This window comes from Lygodium microphyllum, chromosome 24 (assembly GCF_053477565.2).
Source record: "Lygodium microphyllum isolate KBCC chromosome 24, Lygodium_microphyllum_v1.1.10, whole genome shotgun sequence".
Taxonomy (NCBI): domain Eukaryota; kingdom Viridiplantae; phylum Streptophyta; class Polypodiopsida; order Schizaeales; family Lygodiaceae; genus Lygodium; species Lygodium microphyllum.
The window spans coordinates 12,058,195-12,072,772 of NC_141158.1; the positions used below are offsets into that span (position 1 = coordinate 12,058,195).

General features: G+C 40.4%; 1 protein-coding gene across 5 annotated transcripts in view; it reads right to left on the bottom strand.

Moving 5' to 3' along the window:
* Nucleotides 1–3,847: 3,847 nt before the first annotated feature.
* LOC148014847 (receptor homology region, transmembrane domain- and RING domain-containing protein 6-like) overlaps nt 3,848–14,578 on the bottom strand; it is a 52,169-nt gene continuing 41,438 nt past the window's right edge. The window contains exons 3-5 of one of the 5 annotated variants that reach the window (XM_087665063.1): nt 6,699–7,103; nt 6,024–6,597; nt 3,848–5,744 (exon numbers count right to left, since the gene is read on the bottom strand). In XM_087665063.1, the coding sequence (XP_087521189.1) occupies nt 6,044–6,597; nt 6,699–7,103 (959 nt within the window). In that variant the 3' untranslated portion in view covers nt 3,848–5,744; nt 6,024–6,043. The other 4 variants (XM_087665062.1, XM_087665064.1, XM_087665065.1 and 1 more) reach the window with 4 other exon arrangements.

Consider the following 14,578-nt stretch of genomic DNA (forward strand, 5'->3'; position numbering starts at 1 on the left):
CCTCATCCAACTCACAAAAAAAGAATGTAGAAGAGAACAAAGAAACTAAGAACCAGTTTGTAACCCTACAATCTTTTGGGTCCAAAAACATCAAATAATGATATGAAGAGTTAAAATGCCAAAAAAAAAAAAGGATACTCTAAGATAGCGGATAGTGCAAGTACTCCCTTCATCATTAACAAGGAGAATGGCAGGAAAGAAAAATCTAAGAAATAATCATTTTAATGATTAAGACCATTAAAATACTATCACTAAACTGTAAAGTGCTACCAAACCCTAGTAGGGCCATCTAATTAGTATAATCATAGACAATCACAACAAGTGGTTGTCTATTCACTCTAAAGAACAAGAGGAATTTGCAGTAGTAGCAACCTATGCTCCATGTAATGCCTAGAAAAGGGCTCAACTATGAACTTCCTTAATGACTCTCCAATGTCCAATCATTGTTGTGGGAGATTTCAATGTGGTTGAAAATATGCAAAAGCCATAGAATTTGAAGAGGAGGTAAAAAAAGGGAACATAAACCTTCAAGAAGAATTCCTTAAAATGAAAAGGGATCTCAAAATACTTGAGGAAAAAGAAGCCCAAAACATAAGTCTCTACACTAGAGAATGGTAGGCAAGGAAAAAGGATAGACCAACTATGGAAATGCTTAATTCAATCAAGAAGAAAAAGCAAAGAGAGGTCATATCCATGCTAGTCAAAAAAGATATATCGATTGCCCAAACTAAATAGGAAAATCTTGAAATAGCTAGGGCGTTCCATACTGACACCTTCTGTCCCCCACCCACCCCATAAAAACAAAACAAAACCCAATCACATGAAACTATGCTGGCAAGAGCTAAGATTGTTAGAATCTGGCCTAAAGTGGTACCATAGTCCCTAGCTCAAATTTTGGATAGTGATCTAATAGAATTTGAAAGAAAATATACCATTCACAATCTAACAAGTGGGAAAAGCCCAAGGCTAGATGGCCTTCCAAATAAATTCTACAAGAAATTCCAAGATTTATTAACTTTCCCTCTTCTCCAAGTTTGGAAAGAGTCTTTTAGATTGGGTGCCCTTATAATAGGATTGAACTAGGAAGTTATAAAACTTACTCACAAAACCGACGGCAAAGATAACATGTCTAACTAGAGACCAATCACTTATTTGTCTATAGCATACAAGATCTTTGCCAAGTACCCTGCTAGAAGACTTAGCCCCCACCTAGACAATTGGATTAGGAAGGAACAAAAGGGATTTATTAAAGGAAGGTACATGCCAAATTATATTACTATGGAAGGGGTTTTAATATGCTCATGAGAAGAATCAACATTCATGTTTTTTTTTAAATTGATTTTGATAAGGCATATGACAAGGCCATGCTGGTGTTTCATTGTTTAGTCATTACAAGATATGGGACTCGACAAGAGGTTCATCAAGTATGTTAGCACCTTATTTGGTAACACAAGTGCAAAAACTACAATAACTGGGGAATTATTAACTGTGTTTCCCATGTACAAATCTATGGGACCAAGCTACCTTTAGCACCCTTACTTTTGCAATTTCAAAGTATGCATTGGGATGGCTAATAGAAAATGAAGCCAAGGAAGGAAGGTTGAAAGGGATCAAACTCCCTAAAGACTTTGATATGGTGCCCAACCAATTTGTTGAGATGCCAATGGGACAATAAATAATGAGCCCTTGTCTATTATTTCTTTCTAGAACTGCATAAAAGTCTTTTGTCAAGCATCAATATTTGTAGTAAACTCGACCAAAACTAGAATTAAAAGTGTAATTACACCCCCTCCTCAATGGCTATTGGATGAAGGGTGTAAAACAATAGAAGAGGACCAAACATTCAAGTTGTTAGGAATCCCAATAGGCTTTGGGATAAGCATGAAACAAAGATTGGATTGGGTGCTAAACAAGGTCTAATAGATTTTGGCATACCTCCAAGGGCTATAGTTTTCATTTCCAAGAAGAGTGGTAGTATTGAAACATGTATTGATCCCCTCAACCATCTATTTCCTATCATGTTGGAGACCTTCGTAGGCAAGGTTAAACTATCAAGAAAGCTTAGCCAAAAACTTATTAGGGTCAAGCAACAATGAGAAATTCAAAATTCCCACAGTCTCTTGGGATGACTGTATTAAAACTCAAGCAAACTGGTTGTAAAATGAATTCCAAGAGCATTTAGTCACTGCAAGACTGGTCTTTGTGTGTCCTAAATAATTGCAAAGAAGGGTTCTAAGTAAAAGCTGTCACTAGATGGAAGGACCATGATCCTATAACTATAGCTTTCAACAATATCAAATTCACGATCAAAGACTACTCAGATATCACTAAAATCACGTGGATAGCTTTGCTACCCTACCAAGAGCTTATGAGACTTTCCCAACTTAAAACTTTACCCTCCCCTCAAGTGCATTAGTCTCCATATGACCTAGCATATTCCATGGCCTAGATAATCAATGATATTTTCAATACCGGATTTTTTAAAAACTGTCTTACTAAAGTTTGTTTGATGCTTTGGCATCTTAGGAATGTATTTAGTTGTAAAATAATTGAAGTTATATTTACATATATCTCCCTCTCTATGTATGTGTACACGTGTGCCAAGCGCACACACAAAGGAACACACATAAAATGTGTTCATAAATCCAGTGGAATGAGAATAATAATTCTCACGTAGTTGAACCAACCATGCATGTATGTGAGGCTTACTTTTAAGTTTTGATTACATCGCGCTGGATCTATCCCAATCCTCTGCAAGACAGTCCTTGTAGCTTTTCTCTCATTAACGATAATACCTTCATCTGATAGATACGAAGGTATTTTCTTTCCAAAATTCTAATAAGAACATTTTCATTTTTACAGTTTGGTCACATGTATGACGTGTTGGCACAGCTGATCAATCCCAATCAAATGCCACGTCGAAGCCACCAGAAACACCTGAACGGTCACTTTTAACGATGTCCGTGGTCTCGGTTGAGTCCGAGACAGGTCTTCACCTAAATAATGAGGAGATATGAGAGTTGAGCGATCAGCTCTTCTGCCAGAGTTATACCTGGTAATAGGTATCAGTGGTGACGCAGCGTTTTCCATACTCTCAGGTCATCCCCCGTTCACCAAATTCTCAGCCTCTGCATCCTAAATTTTCTGCTGATCGAGAAGATGTTCACTGCCCTCTCATCCTCGAGAATTATTCATACAAATCAATCTCTCGTTTCACTCCTCATCTAAAATTAGTCAGACACATCGCATGTATTCCACGGTCAGACCCAAATCATTTTGAGGACTGTCTTCTGAAGACATCCCCTCTCTTATGACAACATCTCCAACTACCATAACTGGCTTGATGATAAAAAGGCACCATACAGTTGGAGTCTTTTGGGAGGCATCGCCATGAATGACCTGGCTCATCCAACAACCACCTACTACAAAACCAAATTGGCATCTCATTAAGCCTGATGAGCTCATCATAGTCACGCGCATTGGCACCACAAGATTTCAAAACTATTCTGGACTCGAGAAGTACTATCTCTGCAGTTAGCCTAGCTACATCACATCACAATTTCTTAGATTACAAGTCAAAATTACGATACTGTTTGGAGACAAAAAGAATAAGTACTATACACATAATACAGTATCTATTTCAGTCTCTATATCAGTCTTTCCCGTCACGCAAACAATTAGACTTTAATCAGCATAATTTGCTACTATCTAATACCCTGCCCACTCCCTACTTACTCACAGCACCTCAAACAAAATAGAATGCACACAAGATCAAGAGTCGATGAAACAACAAGACACCACAATGTATCCTGTAGAATTCCTTTGTTTTAAATTCAAACACACACACACACACAACATATGATCAAGCATTGCCAGTTTATGGGTTTAAAGAGATAAGTCAGGAAGAATTCAGCACATAATAGGAGTGCAAGGAGCACACCGGGACTAGATCAAGAGTTGAAATGAGCTTTGGTTGCATGGGTCTAGGCCTTAGCTGCCAATGTCTCCAATACGCCATCTTCAAAGAAGTAACCCAATACTACAAAAGGGATTGGAACACTAATACTCGGCCCATAAGGAAGAAGGCACATTTGTAGGGCAAGCAGTGGAACCTAGATACGTGCAATCCCCTAGGGTGATGACTCTACCAATATCAGTAAAAGCCAACTAAGCTGGAGGGCCACGAGCATGCAACGAGGACTGGCTCGATTGCTGCTATTGCGGTGGCTGTTTGGGGGGTGGCGGATCCTTGTGGGAGTGGGGACTGGAGTAATAGGTGCATTGGAGGATTTATCCTAGCAGCGTGGGTAAGTGTGAAGAGATTCCTGGGAGAGCAAGGAAGGATCAGTAGGTGTTGTGGATAAGGAAGTCAGCCCTGCTTTTCCTTTGTTGCATAGGGCTTCCATCCATCCTTGTGTTTCCAAATATAAAGAGGACGCATGTTGCTTGCCTTTAGCCTAACTGGGTTGAACAATCTTTTGCTGGCAAAAATTGGAGCCATGCTTTGGTCTTGGTCCTCATCCATGGGCTAATCCACCAAAGTGTTCTTTCAGTGTGGACATTCGGCCCATGAAATGACCTAATTGACCTCACAAAAATCAGTGACTGGCAAAAGTACCCCACTTGAGCCAGAACAAAAGAGGCTACATGCTGGTACAATTGGGGTGCAACCAATTGGGTACCAACACATGGCCCTTGGCAGCCATTGCATCCTTAAGAAAGGCCCAATAAACAGTCAAGCAATACTCCACTTCCACCAATATTGGACATTGTCGCTTCAATAAAACATTGGGATTCTCGCAGTGGACGCCATGAGACAATATGCACCAACTATTTATCAAAGAAAGGGGGTTGCTTATGGAGGAAGAAATCCCAGGCCGAAGTAGAAAGAAGCACCTCCTCATAAAATCCATGCAAACCAACAAAGATCTCCTCCACACAATCAATCTGAAGGATAGATGTCAGCCAGTAGCAGATCCTGGCAAGCACGGCAATCCAGGCAGGAATAGCTCGATGGTTATACTCGACATATTCTTCCAAGAGAGTATTCGAGAACTCAAGCAATTGTTCCCAATTTCTGTAGGGCCTCACCCAATAAAAGTAAAGTATGTCAGTGTGCAAACACACTCAACCTTATGACAGCTATCACATACATGTATGTATAAATCTGGACATCCTATTCTTTTCAGGAGAGAGTTGACTGTGAAGAATCTCCAATATGATATACAAGATTACAAAACTTTGGAGACAAATGAAATTGCTGTTGGTTAATCTGTTCTAGTTTTCAGAGTTCATATATCAAATGCTCTGCAATCAGCAAACATGCAAGTACCTGAACCATTAGAAACTGTGAGATAGCACTAGGGTTTTTCAAAATCCTCGCTGCTCAGGAAGCCATAAATTCAAACCTCTTACAGGCAGACAACTTAAGTGAATCGATGATACAATCACTCACGCTGCTGCTACTTTGGATGCTCACTGGTTCCAGAGCTCATCATCCCTCTCCCTCTCCCTGCCTACACACATACCTTACATATTTTCATGGAAAGTGAAACAGTAGAGTGTTACCCTCTCAAAGTGTAAATTACCGTATTTTAGGCAGAAAAGGCCATGCAACAACCATTAAACAAGCCTAAATGACTGCTCAACTGCATCATGCTAGGGCATCATATCCTCGTAATCAGCAAACTTTGAAAGCGGATTCTTTGCACAGGACTCCCCCAAAAGTGCCTTGTCCTGACAAGCTTTCACCTTATAAATGGAAAAGAAGGTCAACAAACTCATACATGGCAGACAAAGTGCTCCCACATAGATTTTATGCTATCTAAATGCTCACATCGTCTATAAGCAAACTCTTTTCCACATTTGACAAAACTTGGAAATAGAGAACTGTACTGAGTGTTTTATAGATTTTACAGTCACTTTGTTTATACAAGGCAAACATGCTACTTTGATGCAGGCTTAAACAACACCATGTGCAGATAGCCACACAAGCCAAATTTCACTGGGGTCATTCAACTCACAGTAACCCTGATAGGACAGCCTATGCATCCATTGCCAGCTTTGAAGAACTGCGTGATTTGCTTGGAGTTAAGTACGACCTACTTCGAGAACCACTAGCAAGAGAGGAGAGGGATCCTGCTGCTGGTGAACCATCCAACATGCATGGAGCTGTGTATGTGTTTGGAAGAAGTGGAGAGGCGGCATGCGACAGAGAAGGAGGTGTAAAGTAAGGAGATGCACGAAAGGCCTCGAGGGAAGACTGCAATGGCAAATAGGTAGATTGATTTGGGCTGCTTGCAACAGAAGATCCCAAAAATTGACTCCGGTGAGAAGAAGAACAGGGTGTATCCCTAGAACATGATACACCTTCAAAGGACGTAGCCAGAGAATCTGCTTGTGTGGGGGGAATTTGTATGGGAGATGTTTCTGATGGAGTCTCCACTGTTTCTCCTGCTGCCTGGAAACCCGGTCTTAGTAATGGTGTCCGCTCTGAAACTTGAAGTTCAGAACTATCAAGACGGGCATCACGCTTGCAGATCGGGCACAATGACCGCCACATGGTCAACCATGCATCAATACAAGTAGAATGGAATCCTGCATAGGAATAGAATTTGTTACTTCTCACTGGAAAGGCCAGGTTTTTCATGGGAGAAACATGCTGCTCAAAAACAATATGATTAAAAAATGTCACATACTATGACTGCATGGCAGAACTCGTAGCTTTTCACCAGCCATGTAATCTTCGAGACATATTGCACATGCTTCTTGAGCAGCTTTCTGATTGCCCGTTGCCTTGTAGGTAATACTTGTCATAGCTTCAACAACTCTAGGGCTCATCACTGAAGGCTCCTGCACTTTTATATATCTAATGCCAAAAGGCCTCTGCCTATTCCTCCTTACAAAGAACCATGTTGCTAAAGCAGCAGCAACAGCAAGCACAGCAATTAGAGAAAAAACTATGACAGACCAGAAAGTGTTCTCATAAGTTGACAAGATCCAAATTTCTGCATTCGCATCCTCAACATATCCTGATAATGCTTCACCCGATTCTCTAGTCACAAACACAGCATATATATGAATGCCTTGGGAACTTCCAGCCACTGTTACCAAAAAGAAAACTGTCAACATTAACACCAAAGCCAGTATGCGCACAGCTAAATGATTGATAAGCATCAGTACAGAAGAATAGAAATGTGACAAATAACAGAGCAGACTCCACATTTTTTCTTCCTATGTTTGCATCATGCACACACGTAGTGCAGTACATTTGCACCTGAATCATTGTTGATACAAGGTAATGTATGCTTGATTAATAGTTTAAAATAGTCAACCAGTAAAGTTTATTCTAGATGAGGTCTTCAAGATGACATATTAGAAAGTTCAAAACATCAAAACATAGGCTGTAGGAGCTCCTAGCTGACTCAAATTGGTGTGTGAATTGAATAAAAACAGTACCTTTTATACGTGTCCATATTTCTCTGGAATAATGTAGCTCGTGTGGCCACAAAGGAAAGTGCCTGCTGAAGAGAATCCATGTGTAGACAGGCACTTTCCTTTGTGGCCACAGGAGCTACATTATTCCAGAGAAATATGGACACGTATTAAAGAATCCATGTGTGTCTCCACTGCTTTGGAGATGTGTATGTTGTCTATGAAAACTATGTCACCCCACTCTTTCAATGGCTTGTTTTACTATTCATAGTTAAACCTTGTCCAACTAGCTACTTCATTCATCCTTCATCTCCTTGCCCAACTAGATACTTCCTTCATGAGTGAGACTTCATTCACGAGTGAAAACATGAAATCAGTTCTTTCATGTTTTCAACTATTTTATCTTCTTGGTCGTAGCCACTAGTCAATGTCCAAATATTTTCTCTACTTTGTTGTAACCACTAGCAAATTCAATCTGCAAGAGATAGTAACATCTTGAACATGATTGACAAGATAAATCAGTTTAAGATACCAGGTTCTCTAATCTATGCAAAGTTTATAAAAATTATCAAGTTTAGGTATCAAGATCATCTATGACACACGAGGAAGAGCAATTAAATCTTCCAATTTTTCTTTCATTTTCTTTGATAGGTTTTCAAGCTAAAATCTAATCAGATTTCCCCTTCAGATATGGACAAGAGAATATTCATCATAGAATGGGAAGCTTTTGTCAACACAATCCTGAGCCCACAGAATGGACCTTCAGAATTTCATGAACCAGCTCAAAAGACTTTTGATCTGCTTCTAACTCATGTTATGAGGGTTTTCATTCATGATTTGAATGTCTTGGAGGACAGGCATCTGCAACATCTTAGGGTATGCTTCAAAAGATTCAAGAAATTTGGGATTTCTCCCTGTCCTTGTTGTTTTGTTTTGATTTTTAGAGTTGGGTGCCGGTTACAGTGGAGGAACTTGCGATAGCCCAGCGCTCATTGTTCAACCACTATAACCCGCATAGGTGGAGCTCAAAGGGATCAAAACCTTTTGGTACTTGCTTATGACATGCAATATAGGCCACCCCAATGCACCTTTTTCCCCCGGGTAGACCCCCCAAAGACCCTTGTCCCAGATAGAGAGCGCACCAAGGACCAGGTCATCCTGAAGGGAACTCCTTTCTCACAAAAAGAGATGCCTTGGCTAAACATTTTTATTATAAGAAGGAATGGCTATTTTCCCAAGAAAAATTGCAGCAATCCATAAGATGAAGGTTGTGAGAACGAGATACAATGCAGAAGCAAGAAAACAATTGTGAACACTTAAAGAGGTGAACAAGAAAGCAAGAACACAAGAACAAACTGAATGATGAAATGGGCCATGGAATCCATACATAAGGGCATGAGAAGATGTGTACTACAAGTCATATGAGCTATGGCAACCACCATAGTGCTCGTAATCACCCTCTTTCAAAAATGCACATATGCAATTGTGCATCATATATTAAGACCAATTGATGCTGCCAATAAAAATTCTGGAAAGGAAAGAATCAAGGGTCATAAACATCTAACGGCTGAATATATATGATGAAAGGGCCATGGCCCAAGTGGCAAGGCCAATAGTAAATACAAATATCAAGTTAAACTATCAAAACAGTGCTCAAAGACAGCAAGCTCAATTAGTAAAGATGTTATTCAATGTCTTGTTTTGTGTATACCTCCTACTTGTGAACCTTAGTAAAAGTCAAACGAGGACATTGGGAGCTCTGTCATTATCATAGCCTATCAATCTATCTTGTGTATCCAATCCCTCCATTTCAAACACATCCAGGGGAGATTAGGGTTTCTAAACCTTGTGTTGAGAAACCACTTCTTCACTTTACACACTTCATTTAGGGTTTCTCCTTGGTAGCCCCAAAAAGAGCCAGTGTCCACATTTTTTCATTGGGCGCCCACACAATGGTACGCTACCCTAGACAGCTTATGCCTATAAATAGGCCATCACTTCATTCATTCTACAACCCACTTCAATCATTCTCCACCACTCTTCCTTTGTCATCAGACCCCCTTCCCTTCTCTCCAACCCTTCTACTGCCCTCACACCCCTTCCAGCAAACATTGCGGTTTGTGGCTCAAGGCTGCCTTCCACCTTCTTTACCTTTGCTTCAAGCACCCTGTCCCCTTCACCCTTCAAGCTGCATTTGGAGATCCCATCTCTGCTAGCGTCATCATCTGACAGCTAGTGACATCCTCTCCCACCCAGCGGCCATCACACTGTTTGCGTTTTGGGATTCTCCACCTAGTGTCGCTCTTACACGCTTCTAGCGTCATCTCCAGCGCTGTCCACATTTGTGTTTTCAGCCAGGATCCTTCCACTCCACCTAGTGTAAGCTTTCTCTCCCCTAGCGTGAGCTCCTTGAGCCCCTGCTATTTACATTTCGCTACATGGGGACATTCTCCATGCGTCATCATCCAACACCTAGCGTTAGCATTTGGGCTGCTCTCCCTATGTTTGACAACTCTGACACACTCTAGGATTTGCATTTGCTACCCAAGCCATCTTCCCTGTGTCTGAGGACTGCGCTTCGCTCCCTCGACAGCAGCTGGTGATCATCTTCCTCATCTTCGATGGCATTAGAGGACTGCAGTTCACTCCCTTGACAGCTGTCCTTTACCTTCCAATGATTACTTCAATAGCTCACTGCCCAGAGGACTGTGTTTCTCTCTCTTCACTGTGCACATTCCCCACAGGTGCTACCGCCCGATTCAGACACGACAATGCAATCATCTTTTGAGCTTCGGCTCCATTGTATCAACTTTTTTTCTCATATGATGATTCAGTGCACCATCACCATGTTCTTGTGTTTTTGAGTTTCTCTTCTCATATTTGCCATACATGCTCTGTGTTTCTCCCTGCAACCCTATTGTCTCTCTAGTCTCTTAGCCATTTTTTGGATACCTTGATCATCTCATCCCTATTCAAGGTTGTCTCTGTAAGTAGTACGGACTAATATGTACAGTACGATCTTCATGGTACCATACTGTACATATTAATACTGGTTTTATATGAAAAAACGGGGCATTTTATGCCACACTCCCTTCCAAAAACCCCCTCTCACTCTCTTTTGTAATAGATAATTGTTAACTACAAAAAAAGTACAAGATTACAAGATGCACAATGGCCCTAGGGCATCGTGCATAGACCAAATATGATAGACTCAACAAATACTCTTTAAGGCATCACAATCAAAAGTACAAAGAAACTTGGTGGGCTAGAGGGGGGTCGAAGAAACTGCGATGTGCCAAAAAAAGAAATCCAATCCAAGGAGAATATCTGCCAACTCAATCATGTCAAGCTGCCAATGAAGGAGTCCTTTCAAGTGGACTATATGACTCTGCACTCCTAATGAAGCATCAAAGATGAATGCGCGCGCACACACACACACACACACTCTCTCTCTCTCTCTCTCTCTCTCTCTCTCTCTCTCTCTCTCTCAATTGTATTAATTATGGAAAAAATACAGGATTACAAGATAACAAGATACAAGATGGCTCTAGGCCATTGTGCATAAACTCAACTCTCTTTTACAGAAGGCCAAATGACTAAAAGAGTACAAAAAGTCATAGCAAAGAAGTATCAAAGATTGTCATATGCCAAGGGACCAAGTCATCCCTAGAAAGGAGATCAGTGCGTTGAATAGTTGTTAATGTAGGAGACTTTTCAACTTAGCAAGGTGCGTTTGCACCGCAAACACAGAATCAAAAACAAAAGCATTCTGAGTTGTCCAGTTGTGCCAATAGCCCCAACAGCAAAGGAATGGAAATAGAATCTTCACATATGGTTGTGCCACAGTAGGGTATTTGGGCCAATCAAAGGGGCACAATGACGTGCCAACCACAACCCTCCAAATAGCAAACAATAGGGACCAAATTTTCCGCACAAAAGGACATCGGCACAAAAGAAAATGGTAGCAAGAAGATTATACACAGATGAGACAAAAAAAAAATTACCATTGGAAATGTGGCATTTTGAAAGTGTCACGGCAAGAGGCAACCCACCAACCATGACACACCGAAGGAAGACTTTATTTTTGTATAATATCTTATTGAACCAACCCTCCATGACAGTCATTTTCCACCAATCCCGAGATTTATGCAAGTCCAAGACAATATTTTCCTTAGCAACCAGTCAATGTTGGGATCCTTAATCATAAAGTGATACACTTGATGAGCCAAAGCCTTTTCCAGATGGAATAGACCTACAAAGTTCCAATCCTACCAAGGACAATCAAAATCGAGCGCAAGGAAGGGATCTCCAAGTTGCAATGTCGTTAAAAGGTCGTCCCACAAGTCCCTATAATCTCGAGGGATGTGAAAAAGCCTCCTGGCAATGTAGAAAGACATCAACCCGCGATGACTCACTAGAGTGATATCAAAAATTGAGGATAAGCGCTCTCTCTCTCTCTCTCTCTCTCTCTCTCTCTCTCTCTCTCTCTCTCTCTCTCTCTCTCTCAAGCCTCTCACACCTTTTCTCTCAAACCTCTCTCTTCTTTAAACTTTTTCCAACAATCCAAGACAAAGACTCCTCCCATCTCATGGATGTAAAAGAACATAAACCCATAAATAACAACTAGAGTAGAAGTAGAGAAAGGCTCATATGATTTAGCTCCATCCTTCGCTCCTATATAAAGGTGAGGGCATTTCTTCCAACACATCTCCTTTGCATGAGTACCCTTCCCACAATGTGTGCATTAGGCTTTCCCTCTAAATATATGTCAAAGTCCAAAGAAGTTTCCAAGTGCTTATGTGGTTCTTCTTGTTCTTCATCTTCTTGTTGTTGTTCTTATTTTCCCCTCCAAAACTTGCAACAAACACTTTAGTATAGCTAGAACCATTGGCTTCAATCTCCTTAAGTCACTCTTTGCACTCCAAAACAAAAGAACCTAAATCCTTCCACAGAGTGGTGTCTTGAACTTTGGAGGTAAGCAAGCTGGAGATGAAACATGAGTGATAAGAATCATCACTATGTCCTCTAATGAAATCGTCCTGCCAAGAAATACAAGCTCCTCCCACAATCCCTCCATCTTGTTGATGTGATCCTTCATGGAAGGAGAATCATCCATTGAAAGCATCTAGAGTTTCTTCTCTATGGTAATAGGGTAACCAAAGGTCTTCAATTGGTATAGAGAAAATAACAATGTCAATATCTCCATTGCGATCTAAAGTCTATGTACATGCACAATGACATAACCTAAAAACTCATAAAGAGAAAGGATCGGGCTTTAGTGTAACCTGATGCCAAAGAGCGACTTGGTCCATCATAGAACCAATGCAAGGATCCTCCACTAGATGGGGAATTGGGGCAATAAAAATTTCTCATAAATCAAAGGCATTAAGGATGCACTCCACTTTGAAAAACCAAAAGGAGCAATTTGAGCTATCAAGGTGATCTACTTTTGGCAAAGAAGAAAGAACGGGCACCTGCACTAATGGTACCAAAATGGTCGTATGGGAATTTGTAGTAGGAGCCCTATTAGAGTTTGTGCATGCAACCCAAAGCATCAATGAAAGCACTGGACCAAGCTTATGACAAAAGGCAACAAGGGATGATAGAGGAGAGTCAACTTTCTAAGATAATGGAAAAAATGATGTTGTCATCTAAATGAGCTAATCACTCCTTGTATATCTTGTGTAAATATACCCTCCAACCACCAAAAAAGAAATGCAAAGGTTAACAACTCTCAACCAACGCGAATATACTAAAACTGATTGAAAAACGCACTATAATGCAAGCTCTAGAAAGAGTTGCCTCCTCTAATAGGATAGACAAAATGTCAAAGCTCCTAATGTCCTCGTCAACTCACATGCAAGAGATGATTGTGCAAGATACAAACGACTACTAATGGACACCACAATGAGAGGGGAACACACCCCTCCCCCTTTAGAAGATTTTATTGAAACAAACCACAAGCACAAAGTGCCTAAATCATATACAATGGGGCTGATTTACTGTAATCTGAATATTAGAGTTTTGAAACCTTAATTTCTACATACACCAAGCAGCAACCTTATTTTTTTCTTTTGTGCTTTGATATGACCAAGCTACGTAGAAAGTGCTTTTTGAATGAATTAGATAGGAATGTACAAGGCACATTGCTGAAATTTCAGCACTAGAGCTTGTGGAAGTGAAGAGAGAGATCTTCATTTATATAGGTGTGAGGCTTGACTCCCCAAAACTAGAAAGTGGAGGCTAGAAAAGACCAATGCCTATGAAAAATGGCAAGTGTTCAGACACTTGTCGCTTTCAAAATGACATATATCCTATTCTTTCTTTAGCAATCTCCTAGCTTGGCTCCAAGCTTTACAATAATCCAACCATTGGAGGTGGAGATTTTGGTAAATCTTTGCTGTAAATCCTAATTTGGAGTAGAAATTAGAGTTTGACAACCACCTCGGAAGCGTGTTTAGATTTGAAGGCTTTAGACTTGAATTATAAGAGCAGAAATTAGTGTATTTCAAGAGAATTCAAGAGGCTAGCTAGCCAACATTGAATTTGATGCTAATTTATTTTCCAAGAAGCACAGGTGACGATCAATCCCCTAGCAAATCAAGGGGCAAATTTATTTGAAGACTCCTTAGTCATTTATGACAGCAAGAGGCGCTTGGATTAGTGGAGGTTGAAGAGTCTCTATTGTACTCCATCCATTTGCAATAGAAGTTAAAAAAATACCGCAAGGGGCATCAAATGTACTTGTTGTAATTAGTGCTAAATCAAATTATTTACCACTCTATTTGAGAAGGAAGACGGGTTTTACCAACTCCAAAGTGCCATTCTGATCTATAGGATCCAACTCTTGTTTCATGGCCTAACAACAATGTTCATATTTAATACTTCTCTAATGGATATGGGGGACTTGTGTCCAACATGGCACTAGTCAACAACCCATAGTTAGTATGTAGAGGCTCTTGTGTATGTGCTTGGTTATGATGAGAATGCCATGGCCCTTCTTGCCGCTCTTGCCCCTTGAGGATACCATCAAAGGTTGTGTAGCCAATTGTTTATATAACAACTATTCTTGAAATGTATTGACTAATGATTCAAATTAATTTGATTCTTGTAGAGCTTGAAATATGATATGTATATTCTTTGA